Raw genomic sequence first — 22,007 nt, 5'->3', positions numbered from 1 at the left:
GTCCTACTCTTCTAGGTCACGTGTGTAGAGACCACAAAATGGAGCTCTCCTGCTTGTAATTATGAGGATTTTAAACCATGTTCCTTGCAGATGTCTTATCGCCTTAGTAAACTGGAAACATTTTGTCTCTGTTCATCCATGTATTCGAAATCCACCTTGCCTTCCTCGCTCCAATTCACGTATGGCTTTCATCTTTGTTCTAATGGCCTTTCATGTTAATCGCAGTTAAGCATGTGCAAGCTAGATATACGTATTCGTCATCTTTTGGTTTCTGCTTATCAAAGGATATACATGTGTATGTGTGTCCTCTATCTGCGTAAGTCATAAGAATTTGTTTTGTGTCTAACAACAATAAACTAAAAAGTGTTTGTGTAGCTTAGTGCATGGAAGCCTATAGGCTTCATGTCTAAATACACCTACGTCAGTAGTGACGTCATCAGCCTTCAAGATTATAGTCTGTCATTCTATTCGATTGATGACAATTCCATCCCTCCATATTGTCAGTTGAGTATGGTTCGAATGGCTGTCTGAGTGAGTAGCGTTTCTCACATCTGCGATACATCCACAATGTTGATGGAAGGGCCCAGGAGTGATGTACAGCTCTCATTTCTCTGCCTTCGGGCTGCAAGTCGGGTGGGCTTCACAAGGGCCACACTTGGACCTCTGTCTTCAATGGTTGCAAGATATGAACCTGTTAGGAACCTATTCAAAGGAAAGTTTGATCCCTTGGCCACTGGATTTATTTGCGATACAGATTTCTAGATCAGAGTCAAACAGAACCTCTAGTTTTTTGTTTAACTAAGTTTGCCATGATCTAGCTATTCCGTTTTTCATCCCCAATCAACACCACTTCTGTTTATGATCTCTTCTGGGAAAATCATCCTGCGTCCAAAAGTATGGTTTAAAAATTCAGAGGTGTTTGTGCTGTTCCCATGTTAGTCTTTCAAACAGCGCTCGATCTAGATGTCGTGCATGTACTTCTGTAAACAAATATACTGCTGTTCAATCACTTGTGCTAGCGGTCACATATATATATACTAAGCAGCATTGGTGATGGCAATAACACAAGTTGATCAGTCACTCCAGCAGGATCATGTGGTAAGCTGTATCAGAATGTGCTGACAGATCTAGTTGGATAAGAACTGCTTATTCGTTTTCATCAAGGGTGTGGAAATGATGTCCACTCTCCCCGCCCGCTCGCGCCGTATCTACCCGTGAGTGCTCTGTCCCAATGACAACATTGCAGAATGGCATTGTTTGCATAACAGTTAGCTATGGCCCAGTTGGGCTAACTACACAAAAATCCCAGACTTGCTTGAAGTGCAAAAGGTTGCTTTAATTCGACAGGCCACAGCTTACAAATAAACGCCAACCTGGCTCCCTGGCCTTACAGACTACAGATCAAATAACAATCACCAAAGAATGAAATAAACAATTAATCTCTTTATGCCCCTTATTCCCTCCCCTCCCCCTCAATTCCTCTAAACCTTAATTCCCGCTTTTGCCCCCTTATCTTCTCCCCGAGGCCATGTCCCTCCTTCAATACCTCTTCCCCCTCTTTGTACCCCCCCCCCCGGCCTAGTCTGTTTGTGCAAACAGCGCCACCCCCTCCTTTACCGTGCTACTACCCCTTTTTTGCTTCCCCCAACATTCTCCAAAGGGCCATGTCCCTGGCAACCCCTTGCCGCTAGTCAACCTCCCCCCACCTTGCTCCCCTCAACACCAATCTTCCTCCGAACTATTCTATGGCCCGCAGTCAGGCTGACCTGCCACATCTGCAACAACGTGAACCAGTTAACATAACCATTGGCCAACTCTTACTGCCTGAGCCTGTCAATCAATGCCTCCTCCAAAATCATCCCCAAAAAAACAAAGGGAACTTAAACCATCCTGACCCTAGGGCTTCCCTTAGCGAGACCAAATAAAGGGCTGAAGGGAGGGGGATGCGCAAAACGCCACTAACTGTTGCCTGCTCCCAAACCTTCCCCACCCCTTTTAAGCCCCCAGGAAAGGGGTGCACTATCCCAGACCATCTCGCTGGCCTGTTCAGCACCCAAAAACACCCTGGTAGGAAACGCTTGCGTGCACCCCCCGGGGCCTCCCTTTGGGCTAACTGCACAAAAATCCCAGACTCGCTGAAGTCGAAAAGGTTGCTTTAATGTGACTGGCCACAGCTTACAAATGCACACTAACCTGGCTCCCTGGCCTTACATACTACCGATCAAATAACAATCACCAAACAATTAATTAAACAATTAATCACTTCCTGCCCCTTATTCCCTCCCCTGCCCCTCAATTCCTCTCAACCTTCATTCCCACTTTCTCCCCGAGACCAGGCCCCTTCCTTCTTCAATACCTCTTCTCCCTCTTTGTACCCCCCGGGCTAGCCTGTTTACAAACAGCACTCCTTCTCCTCTCCTTTACAGCACTACTACCCTTTCCCCCAACCATCCTTCAAATCTTCCTCAACCAACTAAGGTCCCTCTTTTTTTAACAGTGCCACACCTGTCTCCTTAACCAGATCGTTCTCACCTGCATGTAACCCTAGAGCCGCCGGCACATCATGAACCTCTCTCACACCCACCCGGATAGGCAACAGTTGTTGCCACCTAAAACCCCTCCCCAGACCATCTCAACAAAGCCAAATCATAACTACACCCTATGTACCAAAAACCCTTTTTGCTGCAGCTTGTCTGTCCATTTCACTGTGGAGTGTCCGCATATCCATATATGAGGCAATTCACCACTCCTCCGAGCCGAATCTGAGAAAGAAAAAAGACATTGAGCCTCCCCTCTGATAATCCCCCCCGCCCCAACCCTTTTGCTGCCTAAGAGCCCCCTTTCCCCAAATCTCTGATGTACCCTTTATATTTTGCTGATTTCCAGTGCCCCAGGCTCTTGACCTTCTCCTCGGACAAACCCAGCATGCTCCCTTCGGACACCGTCCCCATCCTAAGGAGTCCCAAACTCCTGAGCCTTCTCGCCCACCACCAACAGAGTGCTCATCATCATCTCCAAAACCTGAGCAGCCGTCACCCCTCCCCCATCTCATGCTGAAAAACCAAACCATCCCTTCATCTACTACTATAGTAATCCCGCCCTCATCCCTACTATCCATGTCCAAATGCACCCACAACCAACTACTCAACTGATCCGTCTTTGATTTACACATTTTGATAATCACGCTGTCTTCTGACAGACAGACATCCCTAGACATCAGTCCTCCCTCCCGTCTTCAGTGCCAGCTCGGACACCCTAAATGCCCTAAAAAACAAACACATAAAACATGCTGTAACTATGTCTCTTTCCCATGGCGACCAGTATATGCCCTCAAGAACCTGGAACAACCTCCTTAACATCCATATAAAAGCTAATGACTGGTTTTAGAGTATATTTATTATACTTTACCAGAATTCTTTTACATTGAGCATATAATTGCGTTAATTTCTGTTTCAATTTGATGATCAATGGACCCATTTGCTCCCCATTGGGGATCAAAAATCCCAAATATATCATTTATATGACCTGATATGACCCTTATCTATTCTCCTATCAGGAGCTATCATTATGGCTGTCTTTTCGGCGTTCATAATCTTTTATTTGTGGCAAGATAATTTTGGAGAGAGTCTAAAGCGCAGTGCAGGCTGATCGAAGTGCTGTCAAAAAGAAGGATGTCATTTGCAAATAAAATTGCAGGCACCCTGAGGCTGCCTACCTTAAGGGTAAACATGTGACATGCTTCCTAAATAAATACTGCTGTCTATGCTGGGCATGTAAAAAAGGTTTTGGGCGCCGATCTGGATATATTTTGAAACTGACTGTGCGGTAAAAAAGTGGTGTACATGGAATGGTCACTGGTTACAATATCTTGAAGGCACCTCTTCTTCAGATCTGAGTATATTTGTATATTTTTCCACAATCCATGCGTTCTGCTACAGCTGGGGAACCGTGGTGTTCTCGTACTTTGGTTTGTGGAAAAAAAGTGATTTTGAAACTTGTACTCTAATAGGAATCCTTCCCATGACAAATGGATTTAAGGCCTTATTTTTGGATCAGCGAAGGAGAAAGTGTCCTATGGTAGGTAGCACCCACAAGATAAATAGGAAGAATTGAGGCATTCCTTTAATGATTTATATACCTAAAGGGCTATTTGCTTTGATCTCTCGTTTAACTGTTCCCACTATGCAGTGTGTGCTGTCTTTCTGTTTGTTTTTAAAATGCTGGCAGGGCCCCATCATTAAAAAGCCTCACGCCCCCTATGGACCACTATAGTCCCCCTTGGGGTGAGCCAGCACCAAGTTTGAAAAAGACTATCTTATTTTCTTCTCTTCATGTGTGTCTTAGTCCAACCCACGCAATTGTCTGGATCACGGCTTCTCCCAGTTATCCTATTCAAAGATCCCTTGAGATGTCTGGCTACACCCCTCCCTCCGCCAACTGTCTTGGATACAACGCTTCCCAGTTGTATTAATCATATCACACTTCATTTTACCTGCCTTAACACTTGATTTTAGGGCCTACATAAACACTCCCTGAAAAAAGAAAGTGGCCCTATCCTGCCACAAGACTTATTTGGTCGTAGGGATGGTTTGCCCCCACCCCAAGTCTCAGGAACCTCCAGGTAAAACCTTCTTTCTCCATACCGAGATGGCAAGCAGGTGGCAATTTACCCTTTTTTCATGTTTTGCACAATTTGACAATATTGTTGGGTCCAGCGAAAGCAACCTGCTTCGTTCTCTTCGGTACTGTGTTTATAAGTGAACCTCTCTCTTGTTCTCCAGCGTCCTGGTATGCCTTCTGGGGCTCGAATGCCACATCAAGGGGCCCCAATGGGACCACCTGGGCCGCCATTTGGTGGAAGCCCTTCTGTCCGGCCAGGCATGCCGCCAACAGCCATGGAACCAACACGCAAGCGTACAGTGCCCCAGCAGGCTCAACAGCAGCAACAGCAGCAGCAGCAGCAGCAACAGCAGCAGCAGCAGTCCTCTCAGAATCGGAACAGAAGGTGAGCTGAATGGCGTTAAGCCAGTGTGTTTCAGGGGCAGTTTGTGGAGTGCTATATTCCCAGTGTGATGCAAGAAGTGGGCTAGTTTAGCGGAGTGTGTACACCTAGCTTAGTAGGACAACTGGAAGATTGGTACAACACAGTAGTATGGCAGTGCAGAAAGCGGGAGAATCCAGCAAGTTGAACATTCCGAGAAGTGAGACCATGTATGTGCTTGGCAATCCAGACAGGTGGACAGTCTTGGTTCCCTGCAGCCGCTTTGGCTGGAGTCCTCCTTAGTGCCCATTCAGAAATTAATTCAGCTAGGATTTTGATACGCCTTCCTCTGGCCCTTTAGTCTGTGATAGTTCCACACTGGTCAAAGGCTGCAGGTCTGCCTTTCCCACCACTAAAAGTTCTCTAAATTGGCAATGCCACTAGAAGGTACCATATTATTTGATGAATAAATATTATTCTTCTTAAGTTTTGTAAACAAATATTTATTGCCCTGCTACAATACTTAGTTAGCAAATCTTTTTATATGTTCATAATTGTTAGTTAGCACCGAATTCCAGCTTACATTATGCCAAGTTAACATATTATTTGACATTGTAATCATGATTAGCTAGTACTTAATTAAGATTTTCCCTGGCCTGTAAACCAACCATGTTCAGTTTTCAGTTTATCCTGTTGGTACAATATTGCAGTGTCCATTAAGCACACCACAACCTTCCCAGTTTCCATTATAGACACCAAGTACACTGTTTCCAGTTTACATTTTGCCCAATCAGCATATGAGATTATGCTCTCTAGCCTGTCATTCGCAGATTCTGTTACATCCAGCTTGCACGCCCTGCTCACTTTATCCCGGATTGCGCCTCATTGCCAGTTTCCCCAATGCCCGCGGATCTTTCCCCGCTGGCATATCCTTGCATAGCCTTCTTCTCGCAGATGTTTTTACATTCAGCTGAAACTGTTGCTGCCGGAAAGAGGTTGCTGCACCCTGCTGTCTAGAGTGTGGACAGGCAGCAAGGTTATATCCTGCAGCAGGGACCACACAGTAATATCATCCTGGAGTAGGTGAGGGCATAAGTTAACCTGTACGAGAATTGCAGTCCGGTCCGGGTAGGACTTTTTTGAGAAAATATGTTTGTAAATTTTGTCTTGAATCCTATCATATGAAATTAAAGCTTTCTTTGAGCTTTGCTTTCCTGTTAATTCAAAAATATAAGACTGAGATTATTTCATGCTTTAATTCCTAAATTTTCTTTAAATTGCTTTTGCTTTTGGAGCCCACTTTTTCCACCTTTCCTGCTCTTATCCTCCAATATATGTTCACCACTTTATTTATTTTTTAGATGTACATTTTAACATTGCAACACCCACCATTATGCACAACCAGCTATACCTCTGCCCTTTCTCTTGTTCTGTCCCTAAAGAAAGCCAAGCGCTTTTCTCCAGAAGAAGAGACATCCCTTATTTGCCCTCCTTATCAGCACCTTACCCTACAGTTACCTTTTGAGACTAAAGGCTATTTATATTATGTGTTTGAGCTGCAATAGTTTTCACTTGTACTTTTTAATTTTGTACCAGATGCCCTTAAAATTGCCCCTAATCCCATCATCTACATAAAGAAAAGCTACAGTAACTAGCAAAAAAACAAATCCTATCTTGCAATAACTTAAAACCTATTTGTACACAAGTAATACAAAATTCAAGGGAAAAGAAAGTAAAACACAAAAATATGACGTCCTGTTGTACAAAAATAAATCCAAATAATCCCAACTATCATGCAGAGCATGCTGCCACTGGAGACGCGCGTGTTGTGTTTCTCAAACCAAAACCACAAAGTACATGCTACTATGTCCCTAAAACATAATGGCACACTTTGTTCTGCAGCTTGGAACCTGCCCAAATCACATACATGTATTAATTTCAACCTGGCTGTGTCTTTCGGTACAAAAGATTACCACTGATGATACCAGTTGCCAATACCTACGCTATAGATCCCTCGAATATATAAGAACTATTGAATTTTAGATTGTTTCAACAGTTTAATGAGTACCTTTTATATTCCCATATAGTGGGCAGAACAGTCCCAAGCCAGAATGCAAGAAGGTTTGACAGAAAAGGGGGACTCGGCAGTATCAAGCTAAAGAGTCACTGTGGTGGCAGGCCATATTTGTCCCTTAAATGGAAAAGTTCACAATTTGCTTATTTGAAAAAGAATGTCCCATTGGGTACTGTTTTGTCGGGTATGCCTTGCACCCCTTGCTTGGTAGCTCAAAAAGAATCTTGGCTTCAGAAGAGGGCAACGTCCTTAGAAAAGAGAATCTTAACAATACATGGATTTTTCATACTTTGGGATTGGTGCTCAATTGTACTGTCTAACTTGACTCTGTACCAAAACTCTGCATTATGTTGCTTATAATCATTTCAACTCAGTGGCACTGGAAACTTGCAGAAAGGGTCACATGTTCTCGAGCCACTTAGTCTGCATAGCATTTCAGTTTTTGTGCCTTGGAAGCATTCCATACTGTAGTTCTTTGAAACTATACCAACCTCTTTCCTGGGATTTGGGAACATCTGCATTTGTCCCCAAATCTCCACAACTTGCTCAATAATGCAAATTCACAAAGCTGGACTTGGCTACCCTCTCACCCGCAGACAAGGTGATGCTCAGCTGATCCTGATTGTCTCATGAAAGCCAGCGTGGATGGTGCTGCAAATGCCACTGCTGGTTTCTTGCTGGTACAGTTCCGCAACCCTCAGTGACTACACAAAATAGATGCATGTACTGAATCTTGCAGATGAATTGCTCCTCAAGGTCACACAGCCACTGGCCTAATTATGAAGCTTAAACCTAAGCCAATCCCTCTGCCCAGAAGCTTGGGGCAATAACATTGCATCTTTTGAGGCCAGTCCGCGGTAGAGGATTCCCCAGTCGATTCATGCAATAATCTAGCTATGATCACTCAAAAAGGGTTGGGGGACACTTTTCCTAGTCTCTGGACCACAGAAACACTGCTAATCCCCCTGCCCCTCATAGCTCCTGATGTTCTGGATTTTGCACACAAAAAATTATGAAGCACCATATTTGCATGAAAGGATAAATATTGTGGTCAGATATTCAGTGTATTCAGCTATGCACTTGCCGCCATTAAGTAAAATCCTTATTGGTGAGCTGGCCACTGCAAAGAGACACTGATATTGCCCAAAAATCCATTTGAAATGCATGCAAGTACAGCTCCCTATGAAGACCTGCAAAGGCTCTATGAAAAATAAACGCACGTGATGCTGGTTCAGTGTTGAATTTCACATATCCTTCCCTGGAGACCTACTGAGAATTTCTAATCGACTATGAGCCTTAGACAGCTCATCAGTTTTCCCATGCTTCAACCCTGAATGTTGAATCATAGTCCTGTTAACTCATTGCAGAAGGACATACCACTGGGTAGCTTTGGGTTTTCCACTTTCCTATTCATCAACCACTTTAGGCTAGGGAATTGAAGCTGGATAGTAAAATAAATGGCCCGGGACTCTTCAAAGCTCAGATAAATGCAAGCACCCTTACTAATAGATTGGCAAATTCCATTGGTTTGACTCCCCACCAGCCATTCAGCTTGGCGAGTACTGTGGATGACTTGTTGGTTGCCTCAGTTAAAAGAACTCCACGCTAGAAGGTATCTGCAAAAGGCACATTTCAAAACCATGGGTAGCCTTCTGATCATCCACTGTCAAATTTACAAACTTCGTGTTTTCTTTCATATGAGCCAGACTACTTTGTCTTGAAAGACCTTGAAAAATAATTAGTTGGTGCCCAAAAAGGATCAGATCAAACCTGTTTTTCAGCCCATCCATTTAAAATTTGCAATTTGCCTCAACCAGGGGAGAGGCTTGATTTGATACCCACTTATTTAATGCCTATGGTGGGTCACAGGCCATTAACCCAGAAGGCACTTGCTGGTCTGGATGACTCGGTTTGCTTTCTGAAGTAACCAAATGACTGTGTGTGCTCTTTTCAGCTAAATCTTAATACAGCTAAATTATACTTATACTCTAGCTCCTTGATTACCCATCTTTGAAAAGTTGCATGGGCATTCTTTATCAAAAAAGGCATTAGCATAAACTGTTAGATATGATCTAGTGTTGAAACGTAATACCTCTGCCATCCTTCCTCTGCCATCCTTCCTCTTTTCTTTTGTCACAAGCTGATAGTATTGTCCTATACCCGCGACGGCATTGAAAGTCCAGACGACCTCTGGAACTTCAGTTTAACATTCTTATTGGGGACATATTTCACGGCTGCATCAAGTAATAAACTGGAGTAGAATAAATGCAACTAAGTGTCAAGATCCACTGAGTGGAAATGGATACAAAAAAAGATCCAACTCCACTAACAGTTCACACTAAACTAAAAGTCCAGGATGGCATCTCCCTAGTATGGATTGGCTTCAGGGTTTTCCCAACCAGGCTAAACTTTCACCAAAGTGTCCATACACATTCTGTTGCTTGTCGGTCACCCCTGGTATTCAGAATTCAGGCTTACTCGCATGCTTTCTCTAAAAATCTCCCACCTGTATTGCACAGCTCAATGTGAAGTGTTGCCCAAACTCTTCTTCTTAGATCTCCCCAGTTGTCATGCTTTAGCATGTCTCTCTGGTTTCAAAGGGCCCTGCACTAGTCTCCTTTCTGACTCTTTGGAGACTGCCAGTGTATCTCGACCATAAGGGCTGGTAAAGAGGCCAGGGCAGTTCTCCATGACTCTGATGGAAATCACAAGAGAGTAGCAGGATGAGTGGCTGGCAAAGTGAATCATGATCTTTTCCCTTCTGTAATGGCTTGTCAAGCTGAATAATGGTCTGGAGGGGTGCCCAGCGTAATGTCTGTTGTTATGATTTATTCAAACCCTTTCAGCCATCATTTTTGTTTAAAGCCACCGCAAGTGGATTGTGTTTGCCCAGACGATGGTCCTGAGCCTGCGGGGGTCTACCAACCGAAGTTACACCTTAGGACGATGGCCAATAAGGCAGAAATATGTTTGGTGCTGCTTTTGGTCTTGTGCTGAAGAGATGTGATGTATTCATTTTGACAGGGCTATCCCTTTTGAGGTTGGATCAGGCATGATTTGAATATGGGCTTTCCCTTCTGTAAAAGTTTGGCAGGCTGAAGAAGATTGCCCAGAGCAATGCCTGTGGTTCAAAACCTTCCAGTCATCAACCTTCAGTTTTGCTTCAGGACAATAGAACTAAGGCTACCTTTTTACTAGACTTATCCATTCCACTTTGCACCCACCCTTCTCTTTTTTGACCACTCTCTTCCTCAGTTATCCACCCTCTGTTCTTGCTACCTCGATTATCTCAATGAATTCTACCGCACACTCTTCCATCTCCCACTCCCTCTTTCTCTAATTGGTGCGTGGTGCTTCCTGCCGCCCTCCTACATTTCCTTCTTCGCATCTTCAGACAACTTTATTTGACCACTTTGTTCTTTGCACCTTTGGGCACCTCCTGAGGTCCATTTCCTCAGGTTCCTGTTCTTCAGAATCAACCTCTTTCTCCTCCTGATGTTAGTTTCCTTCAAATCCTGATATTCAATTCTCTCACCCTCCTGATAGTCCCTTTCTTTCACCTCCTGAAAGCCCACTCCTTCTGCAACTTTATTGAATTGATATTTTATTTCTATTGTGCTCGTACACAAGTGTTTCCTAGCGCGAAAAGGCAAGGGAGGGGAACAGGTGAGAACAAAACAACAATCTTACTAGGCCCAGTGACATTGAGAATGCGCATGTGCACGGGAGAGGGGGAGGGGAAAAGTGCATGGAAGGGTGGAGAAGTGGAAAGTGCGGAGCAAAGGAGAAACAGATAAATAATAATAATAAATAATAAAGGCAACAAACAGTGGTAGTGCAGCCAGCAAGTGGCAAGCGCTGGGTGTAATGCAGCAGACAGGGTAGGTCTGATAAGTGCCGGAAGAACATGGGGGGGGGGTGCTGTATGGTTACAGATACAGACCCCAGTGCAAGGGGTGGCCCGGAGGCAGTGCAGGAGGGTGGCAGGGTGGGCAGGTACTTGGGCCCGGAGAACAGAGAGTGGCCAGGTGCACGGTGCCAAGAGAGAACAGATCAGCAGGGGAGAGGGGGAGCGAAGGCAGAAGCAAAGAGGAAGGTCTTGAGGTGCTTCCGGATCCAGAGATGGTTCTCCTCAAGTTTTAGAGTGGCATGGAGGCTGTTCCAGAGGAAGGCCCCAGCCGAAGACCGAGATCTACACCCAGCTCGTTTCTTTGAAAAACGACTGACCCTGGGGGAGTTAAGAGGTAGAGGAGCGAAGAGCTTGAGAGGGGAGGTATTTGTGGAGAGATAGCTGAAGGTATTTTGGACCCAGGCCCCAGAAAGCCTTTTGGACAATGCAGAGGGTTTTGAATGTAATCCTTGCATCCATTGGGAGCCAATGGAGAGATTTCAGAGCTGGGGTGATACGATCCCAGGGCTTGAGGCCAAGGACAAGTCTCGCAGTCCTGTTTTAGATTAGTTGCACAGGGCGGAGAATAGAGGCAGGTAGATTTAGAAAGAGGCTGTTACAATAGTCCAACCAAGAGGGAACCAGAGCTTGGGAGACAGTGAGCTTCTGGGGGAAGGAGAGGAAAGGCGGAATACCTCTGAGGAGGTGCAGTAGGAAGTTTGGCTTTTTAGAGACATCAGAGATGTGTGCGGAGAAGGAAAGTGTGGAGTCAAAAATGAACCAGAGGTTCTTAGCCTCGCAGGTGGGGGTGGGAGGAGGGCCAGGGGAGGCCAGCCAGAGACTGAGGGGAAAGGATGGTGAAGGTGTACCGATGAGGAGGATCTCCGTCTTGCTGGCATTCAGACAAAGATCATTGGCGGCACACCAATTTTGAATGGCAGTTAGGCAATCAGAGATGAGAGAGGGAGAGGAGGTGGCCGAGGGCAGCCTGAAAATGAGCTGAGTGTCGTCAGCATAGCACTGGACATTTTAGCAGAAAATGGCAATGCAGTGGGCGAGAGTTGCCAGTTATTGGTTGATGTTACCTGCCTGTTGCCTCCTAATCACATTCTATTGCCCCCCACCAGAGTCCACTCTATTCTTCCCTGATGTTCTTCCTTTTGCACCTCCTCATAATCTCTTCCTTGCAGTCTCTCAAAATCCTCTGTCCTACTCCTGATGCCCCACCTCTTTTATAGTGCTTTGGCCTCTCCTTCCAGCTTCTTGTGTAGGGGTTCTCGGTGTGCAGACTTAATATGGGGACTTTGAATTCATAGCTCTGTAGGTTTGGGCAGGTCTTTGGGATGTGCTAGCCCACAGCTTCAAGAACCATGTGTACTCATTTGGGGATCCTTGCTTCCTCCACTCTAGATTGTCGGTATAAGGATTGGCTGATGTTCCTTTCCTTGATGATGACTTACAGCCCTGATGTGGGTCTTGGGGTTGGTTTGTTACTCCGTATGGGCAGTCCTCCCTCTGCTTGCCACACTGTGGTCCTGCTCTCTGGTTGGACACGCTCTCCGTACCTGTTTAGGTTTAGGATTATGGAGCTTTTGGGAGTTGACAGATAAGATTACTTGCATACGGTTTCCTGGTTCAGGCTCTGATCCATGTTCAATGAGTTACTTATCTCGGGGGATAGCATGGGCATCTGTCCTAGTGACGGAATGGAGGCCTCTGTGTTCAACAGGTAAAGGCAGATCTGTAATCTCTACTTTGTATATTCCATGATGTTTGGGATTCGTAGTGTATACCCAATTCTTGCCTCGTGGTTACCCTGAGTTTCTTTAACTGTCCAGTAGTTGTTAATGCTTGGGCTTGATGGTACAGCATTCCTTGTGTTGGTCTTGCATACACAGAAGGCTGTTAGACCTACTGTCAGGGAGAATAGGCTGTAGGAATATAGGTACCTACCAACAGGCAGTGTGGTAAGCATTCATCTGGTTTAAGGCAAGATTTACTCCTTCTGCTCAGCCATCTTTCTCACCTCCTCACTGCAGGTGGGCAGAGGTTAAATAACCGTCTACGCCTTCTACAACCAAAGGAACCACCAAAACCATATTGGCAAGGGTGGTATGGTATTCATGCTAACATTGACTACCATGAGATGTTACCTTGGTGCTTCAAGATACCCTCATTCTTTTTTTACAAAAAATATTTTTTTTATTGTTTTATGAATACAAAGCCATACAAACATTTACTTCCCTACAGTTACATGTCTTAACATTCGGTAGCCATACAACAGCAGTGTGAGCAAGTTAGTTAAGGTCAAATCAAATCATGTCGCACACATCTGCAACTCAAAATCATAGAATTCCCTTATCTGCCTCCCTCCTCCCATTTGACCCAAATGTTTGTGACTTTTGCTGGACAGCCCAGTACGGTGTATTTTCGGTGTTCCATTGCCACACACATGTCTACATCAGTGACCCATTGAGCCAACACTCGACATTTGGATGAGCCCCATCATTGAGCAATGTTGCGTTTGATCAGCCCGACTGCAGTGGATAAGAACAGGTTTTCCCATCGGTTGGTAATTCTTTCATCAGATATACCCAGCAAGAGTAGTTTAGGGTCCAGTGGTACCATTCTCGCAGGAATATCAGTTAATTTATTACAACATTTTTGCCAGAAGTCCCTAATCCGGGGGCGTTGCCACAGGATATGTATAAAGGTACCCTCTGCTCCTTGACATCGTAAGCAGTTCGGGTCAGAGACTCGGTACCACCACTACAATGCAACCCAGTGGTAATACACCCTGTGGAGAATTTTAAATTGTATCAAGCGGAGCCTGGAGGCAATTGCAGTATTTCGTGGATACATTAAAAGTATTATCCAGTCTTTCGGGTCGATAGCACCTACATCCGTTTCCCACCTCAGTTTAAGATTGGCCAGTTCTGGTGTGGCAAAGGCTGTAATGGCATTGTACAGGATGGATGTAACTCTGGTAGGTATGCGTTCTATCAAGAGGTTACGTTCCAGGGGCGTGCATTCAGTTTTGTTAGTGAGTGCTGGTAAGTGTGTTCGCAGTGCGTGGGTGAATTGCATGTTATGGTAGTGCTCCGTGTCTGGGAGCCCAAACCTCTGCTGCAGTACCTCAAATGGGGCAATGTTGCCTTTGATGAGGATATCCCCGACTGTTGTGATACGGGCCTCCACCCACCTTGGCCATGTCGTGAGTTTCCCCATTTCTGCAAGACTGCTATTGTTCCAGAGGGGTTGCATTTGGGTCACCCTATTTCCCCACCCAATGTGTTTGTGTGCTTTCCTCCAGACTATGTCAGTGTGCGCTGCCATCGTCTGCGGGGGCTGGGGAGGTTGGTGAGGGTCTGGTGAAGCGGTGCGAGTGGCAACATATCCTCGTCTCTCAGCATCTCGTCCCTGATGTGTCGCAACTCTCGGCTACCATGGAGTCGGTCATTGATTACTGCCATTTGGCTCGCCCAGTAATATGCTTTGAGGTGTGGCACCTCCACTCCCACACAGATCTTTGTAGTGTGCTAAGGGTGACGTAGGGCTGCCCGCCTCCCCATATGAGTTTCCTAAAGAGGGCGTCTATCCGTTGGAACTCGGGGTCAGGAATCCAGAGCGGGGCGCTCTGTAAGATATACAAGAAATGTGGCAATGCCAAAATCTTGAAGAGTGCGGCTCTGACCAGCAGTGTCAGGGAAGCATCCAGTGCGGAACATCAATAGAAAGGCGATCGATAGGCGGGTGTAGGTTGCGGGTTGTGAAGTCCGAGAAGTCCCTATAGATCTGGATCCCTTAGTGTTCCACCCGGTATGGGCAGTCCGGCGGGATCGTGTGTTCTCCCACCTTGGACCGGGAAGATTTCCCCCAGTTGACTCGTAGGCCACTGAATTCACTGAAGCTTTCCAGCATCTGCGTGACCACTGGGCAAGACCGGGCAGCGTCACTCAGGTATGCCAGAAGATCGTCTGCGTAGAGGGAAAGTCGATCCTTCACCCCCCTCCCCGCTCCGTCCAACGAAAACCCATCCACGTATTGACCTGGCAAAGCCACTGAGCCAGAGGCTCGTTGGCTAATGTAAAGAGCAGTGGAGACAGGGGGCATCCCTGTCGTGTCCCCCTGCCCAGTGGAAAGGATCTGGAGGGCCACCCGTTGACCCCGACTTCTGCATGTGGGGCCTCATACAGCAATCTAATTCAACCCAGAAAGGTCTTGCCGAACCGCATTCAACGCATTGTTCCCATAGGCTTTCCCATACCACTGAATCAAATGCCTTTTCAAAATCAATGGCTAGCAAGGCAAGGGGGGTGGCAAGGCTAGGTGACCGCTCCATGAGCAGGTGGTGTCAACGTATGTTCATGCGTGTCGATTTTTGTGGCATGAAGTCGCATTGTCGGGATGGAATAAAGCGGAAATGGCTGATTGTAACCTGGTGGCAAGGAGCTTAGCCAGAATCTTGGTCTCCCCATTAATCAATGAGCTAGACCTATAGAAACTGCATAGTTCCGGGGGTTTCTCTGGCTTGGGAATGACCACTATACTGGCCTTGTGCAAGTCGGGCGGGGGAGGACACCCATTTCCTTGGAGTGCAGGAACATCTTGTAGAGGGGGGTGGCCATCCTATCCCCACCCAACCTCTTCCAGGTGTCTACCAGCAGGCTGTTAGGGCCCAGTGTTTTCCCAGAGTGTAGTTGGGCGATTGCCTCAGCTATCTCTGTTTCGGTGAGATCTTGATCCAGTTGTGTACGTTGCAGTTCGGTCAGCTGGGGGAGGACAATTTCGTCTAGTATGGAAAGGTCCGCTGGGGCAGAAGGGCCCTTGTAGACTGTGGCATAAAAATCTGTGAATGCCTCCTCTATGTCGGGGTCCTGCTGTACCCGTTAGTTCTGTGCGTTTATGATTTCTCTAATATGTCGGTGCCCCTCGTCCCTTTTCTCCAACCAGGCCAGCATCTTGCCTGCCTTATCACCCTGTTTGTAAATGCGTGTCCTTGTCTCCCGGTGGGCCTGCTTAGCATTATCTAGTGCTATGTTTCAGATGTTATCTCTGGCTTTAAGGAGGGAGCGGTGCGTGTCAGGGGTGGTATTTACTATATATTTGGCCTCCCATTCCTCAGGCACCTTTTCCATTTCCGCCACTTCCGTAAACGTTCTTTCTTTTGGTGGACGTCCAGCAGTTCATTTCTCCTTTAAGTACTGCCTTGTAGGCCTCCCAAAGTACTACAGGGCTTTGGACCGTGTTAGAGTTTATCTCAAAGTATTCTGTGGTTTTCTCAGTGATGTTGTCAACGAATTCGGGGAAACGGCTATTTAGCCTCCATGTTCTGGGGGGGGAGGCAGGTCTTTTTATGCGCATCTCTATCACTATAGGCGAGTGGTTGGAGATGCCACGGGGGAGCAACGCTGCGTTGGTTACCCTATATGCCTCTAGAGTTGGGAGGAAAAAGTAGTCCAGCCTCGATAGGGAGGCATGGGCCCCCGAGTGGAATGAGTAACTATGGTCCAGAGGGTGAAGGTTTCTCCACACATCGTGGAAGCCGAGGGCTTACGCAAATGTTGCCAGTTTGTTGGTGTGTCGGGAATTCCGGCCACAGATCAAGTGTGTTGTTCATCACATCGTTGAAGTCGCCCCCTAGAATCCTCATGTCGGATTGGTGCTTGGCAACTATAGCTACTATTCGTTCCATGATTTCCTCCCCGAGTGCAGGGGGGGGCGTACATGGCCAGGATGGCGATGGTTTATTCCCATAGTGTGCCCCGTATCATCACAAATCTGCCTCTGGGGTCGTGCTCCACCAGGGCTAGCGTAAATGGAAGACGTTTATGTATTAGGATCAGGACCCCCCGGGAACCCATAGTGTATCCTGCGTGTACTGCCGTGCGGTAGTTCGTCCTGCAAAAAAAGGTGCAGGTCGTACCAGCTGGATGCGTCTCTGTAAGGAGGGCAATATCAGGGGAGTGTTTATTAAGAAATTGGGTGATGAGACGCCGGATCCCTTGACTTTTAGGTTCCTAGTGAGGAGTTTAAGGGATTTGCAGGCATTGTTGGCACCTAGCGGGACTTGGGTAGATGCCATGAGTGCTTGTGAGTTGTGTAGTATCGATGACCCGCGCGACATGGACAGAGTGAGTGAATATATCGGGTTGCCCCCACAAACTGACAACAAACTCAAGGTACTCTCATTCTTGATAAAGGTACATGGACGTATCCATTAACTCTGAATGGGACGGGGCTACAGTGGAGTGCTGTTCCAGACTTTTTTGATCTTGGTTGTACACCATCTAGGTTGCTTTTGGGTCACACTGACCTGGCTAGAGCTTGACTGGCTTCGAAGCTGTCTTTGGATATCTCAATGTAGGCATTCCTCAACTTCCTCAAACCCACCTCAGTCAACTATGTTGTAAGGTTGAGTTTTGGCAGCGACTTCACATTCCAGGCTTCCAGTAAGATTGCTTTAAATTGGGTATTAATGACCTCTATCAAAACAGAATTGGATGAATATTTTATTAAGCGCATAAAACCATCAGCTCTTCTCCCATCACTTAGCAGTCTCCCTGGCTCCCTTAAGGTACTGCTGAAGGCGCACAGCAGTAGAGCAGGGCTTCTTTCATGCATCCATACAGAACACTGTTGATTGCCAGACAGTTGTTTGCCATTACCATATTTGCTTCTCAGATGGTCATCGATTCTTCAGGTCTTTCAATTCAAAGTTTTTGGAGGAATGGTTGTGAGACCCCCATTGCTTAAGCTCCAAATCTTTTTAGGCTGTGCAAGCTCGTGCAATGACCACTTAACCTTTTTGTATGCACAACAGTGTAAGGCCCAGCTTGGTCATTAGCTTAACCAAAGTGACACCAGTTGTGAGGAATTTCTCTTCAGGAAGCTTTCAACTTGGGAGGGCCTTTTACATCAAGTACAGCATGAGTACAACGGTTTACATCTGCAGCAAGGGATTCTCCAGACTAATCCATATCTTGGAATAGTTTCTTTTTAAGAATGTCCCCTTTTAATTTCTTACTATTTTAAACCTCAAGAACACACTCCTATTATGAAATTGTCCAGATGAAAATGGGCCTCTAAAGCAACATTTTGTTTTCCTTTTTGTTTTTCCTGTATTTTATGGGTAACCATTTTACGTTTGTTGTTGCCTTTCCCCCTGGACTATGTTGACAAGACCTACTGGTAATTTCATGTTGCTTGGGCTTCCCTTTTTGAAATTGTACTCAATATTGTGGAAAAGGAAGAGGCAGAGATTCATGTTACCTGTCTTTTGTAGCATAAACCTTCCATAGCATCACGTGTTAGGTAAGATTGGATGCAGTAAGACATGTGGGAGACTACACCAGCCTTGTCCTCTTGGTAATAGGTAACCCACCTATTGGTATAGGCCTGTACTACACAAGTTGGCAGATTGACTGAGCAGCCAGATTTATCTCAAGAGGGGTAAATGTGAGCTGTAGAGATGTAACACTGAGATTCACAATTACAAGTATCCAAATAACACTTATACTCAAGGTTTTCTAGTAAAATAATTATTTTATTTATTTAACAGTCGGTTTTTAAATAAACCTTCTTTAAAATGGGCAATATGCAACAATAAAAATACACTTCATAACACTTACTCAGATTTAAGATAAGCAAGTAGATACCCTTTTGGGATGCCTCACACACACTTCCTACACACTGGGATGACTTCAATTACTAGGACAATTTTTGGCATTAATATATCACTTTTGGCACTTAATACAATTCTGAGTTTGTGGAAAAGGAAAAGGTTAAGGTTAGGGAAGGAAAAAAGGTTAACAAGTTCTCAAAGCATGTGAATATTTTTCAATCTTCACAATGAAGTCTAGGTTAGACCTTTCCCAGCAATACAAGTTAAACATATGCACCACATATGAGGGACAGTTACAACCAAAGTAAATGGGTCAGAAAAGTCTGCAGGGAGCCAGGACAGCCAAAGTCAATTTGAACAATGTCTAGGCAGCTGAGGCACTTCTTTTAGATAGCACAAAAGTATTGCACAATGTTAATGAAGAGTTTGTAGTAAAAAAGAATCACTGTTGGGCCACAAGGTGTAAGGCTTGTGAAGGGCAGAATTGGACAACTCTGCAAAAAGCAGCTACTGCAAGTCTCCAGTGAGAACAAGCAAGCTACAGACAAAAGAGGTAAGTACCCCTTCAGTCAAGACAGTACCTGCGGTTTGAAGAAGAGGATCAAGCTGGCTTCTGTTCTTGTTGCAGTCCTGCAGATCCTGGGTTCTTTGGCCTCAGTCATGAGACAAAAGGGACGACGTCTGGACGACTCCTGCACTGCAGTTAGGTCGGCGGCTACAGGCTCTCTTCAGATCAGTGGCACTTTGGGTTTCAGCTGCCGGTCAATAGCACCACCGTGGTTCTTGGACACTTGATGGGCTTCCCTTGCTTCTGTGGTCCTGCACTCTGTTGTGGTGGCTCAGGCCTGGGTCGTCCTGCTTCGTGAGGGTCCTCTTCAGGTCTGGTCCGGCTTAAAGACGATGCACTCGATTCTGGTTTTCCTGACCCCTGGCACTCAGTTCCAGCAGCAGCAAAGAAGTACAGCCAGCAAGCAGAGGTTTTCCAGCAAAGTTCATCTTGGGGTTAATTGGTCCCAACAATCCAAGGGAAGAAGGCATCCGTTCCGGTCTTCTCTAGTCGATAGGATATTGGAGCTTCAGCACTGCAGCAGGGCTTCACTGAGCAGTTCAACCATCCAGGAGGGTTCAGCTAGATTCTCTTCCAGTTTCCTTCGTCAGATGTTTCGTCCAGTGGTCGACTCTGTCTTCTGTTCAAGAGACCTCGCCTTTTATGCAGGTTTCTCTCATTCATGAACAACCTAGCTGTCACTCACACAGCAGGGTGGCTGTCCTGCAAGGACAGCCAGCCAACCAATCAGCACTGGGTGCATTCAGGTAACCAAGGAGACTTAAGGACAGGGAGTTTCAAACACCTCCCTCGCTTCCTGCCTTGCGAGACACACTGGAGCCAGAGGCGGGTTTCAGCACTGACGCCCACCAAAGGCAAAACAAACAAAAGGGTAAAACCTTGTTTGGCGCACAAAGTAAAACCCAAGAAAGGCCTCACAAGCAAGAAATGGTGAAAAAAGAATACCAGGGCCATTTTGACAAAATGGGCACCCATGGGTGCATTACTGGAGCTGAGGATTCAGCCTGTGGTAAAAACACACAATGGTAGGAAAATTAAACTACTGCCAGCAGCCATTAAATGTAGTGAGGGTAACATAAAAATCTTTACATGAGTAAGTAGGACAAGGGGCTACTAAGTAACCCCCCAGTACCTCCATATAAGGTGGGGGGTACTGGGCCTACATAGGAAGAACTGTTAAGTAAAGTCAATTTGTACTACTCTTGGGAACAGTAGTTTACCCAAGAGAAGGTATTTAAACCTTATGAGAAATCCAAAGGACTTCTCTGTGACACTGCACTGAAGGTGCTGTGTGTCACAATACAAAAGGTAGATGCCTATGGAGTTTGTCAGACTCCAAAACCAAAAGGTAGATGCCTATGGAGTTTGTCAGACTCCAAAACCAAAGAGTACAAATCAGATCAAAAATACATGAGTGTGAAAAAGGTCTCACTCAGTCCAGAATAAAAATTAAAAGTCCTAAAGTCCAGCAAAATAGCTGGGGGTGTCTAAGGTAGAAGGGAATTAGCACAGAAGTGAGAATTCTCCCTAACAAATTCTATCTTGGTTTTGGAAAAAAATGTGGGCTTTGATCAAGAGCATATCTCTATTGAGACTCAATATGGGACTCCTACACGCTGGCCCTATTCATAAGTTGTCTCTTTTGACCAGCAAGCTTTTGTCTGAAAGTGCAGGGCATAAGGGTTACCCAAAGATATGGCAACAGATGAAGACAATGCCTTTTTTGTGGTCTGTGCAGATGCAGTTCCTATGAGAATGACTTAATGTATTTGAGGTCCTATGGCGTTTTCCCTAGTCATGATATGGAGAATACCCCATTTAAGATTGGTTTGTGGTTCAGACAGAGGTTTTAATTTGTGTAACACAGGCCCACAGTGACTCCTAATATGGACTTTAGGGGAAAAGTCTTGCATACAATAATAAAACTTCAAATGAAAAAGTATTTGACAGCTTAAGGGTATGCATTGGAAAGTGTGCCCATCATCCACGTCTCTGCCAGTATTTCTCAAGCTGATTAGTCATCAGTCTGACAATTAAAGGCCTCCAATCCTTGAAGACTCCCGAAAGGGAAGTCGAATGTTTTATGGAAAGCTCTTTGATGGTGAAACGCTGGCATGGCATGCGCAGTTAAATTAAGTTTTCAAGAATCACAAAGCAGACCAATTCCCTGGAAGGCATTCTATCTTCAGTGGTTATGGCCAAAAAGGTAAGTAGAGTTCAGGTAAGCAAACTAACTCAGTCGCTAGGATAAGCCTAGGAAGGGATACTTGACCAGGCCTCCACTGACCAAATTCCGAAATGAGACAGGACTTTATGCTCATGTAACCCTATGCAGAACGGGGGGAAAGGAGCAGGTATGTTAACTTACTCCCTGACTCAGATTTCTCCAGAGTCCACTGCTGAGGATCCAGAATCCATTGGGGGTACAGTCTTCCGTGCTTGGTCAGGTCGAGGAAGGCCCAGGGGTTGCGGCTGCAGAGGTCACTTTCGGATGTGAGATTGAATTTCGGTTGGTCGTGGCACTTAGGAATCGGTTCCAGGCACCTTCCAATTAAACACCAAAACAAGGAAAAGCCAAAGACTTCTTCATTGGAGGCGACCACAGGACACACCTAGGATGCGAAGATGGATTGCAACTCGTGTCACCATGGTCAGGTGGCGGCGACAGGCGATCTTCCATTGAGAAACAAAGGAGCAGGTCCTGCTTGGCTTCCGTTGATGCTAGAAGACTGAAAATGCAGCAGCAGGCTTCTTGTTGTACAGGTTAAAGACTATCCAAGTTCCAAGGATAGATTCTGAAGGGCAACCGCTACAGTGAGGTAGCCTAGGAGAGAGCTGGTCAGTCCACCGGTTGGTCTAGGGACACTCCAA

At 45.8% G+C, this 22,007-nt stretch overlaps 1 protein-coding gene across 6 annotated transcripts in view; it reads left to right on the top strand.

The window, feature by feature from the left end:
- The window catches only part of SMARCD3 (SWI/SNF related BAF chromatin remodeling complex subunit D3), a 764,638-nt gene that overhangs the window by 295,961 nt on the left and 446,670 nt on the right, over positions 1-22,007 (top strand). For all 6 annotated transcript variants that reach the window (XM_069646019.1, XM_069646022.1, XM_069646020.1 and 3 more), the window contains exon 2: positions 4,782-5,005. In XM_069646019.1, the coding sequence (XP_069502120.1) occupies positions 4,782-5,005 (224 nt within the window). The remainder of the gene's footprint in view (positions 1-4,781; positions 5,006-22,007) is intronic.

The sequence above is a fragment of the Ambystoma mexicanum genome, chromosome 2p, assembly GCF_040938575.1.
Source record: "Ambystoma mexicanum isolate Mex_15411 chromosome 2p, UKY_AmexF1_1, whole genome shotgun sequence".
Lineage (NCBI taxonomy): Eukaryota > Metazoa > Chordata > Amphibia > Caudata > Ambystomatidae > Ambystoma > Ambystoma mexicanum.
This window is presented reverse-complemented; position numbering and strand designations above follow the sequence as displayed.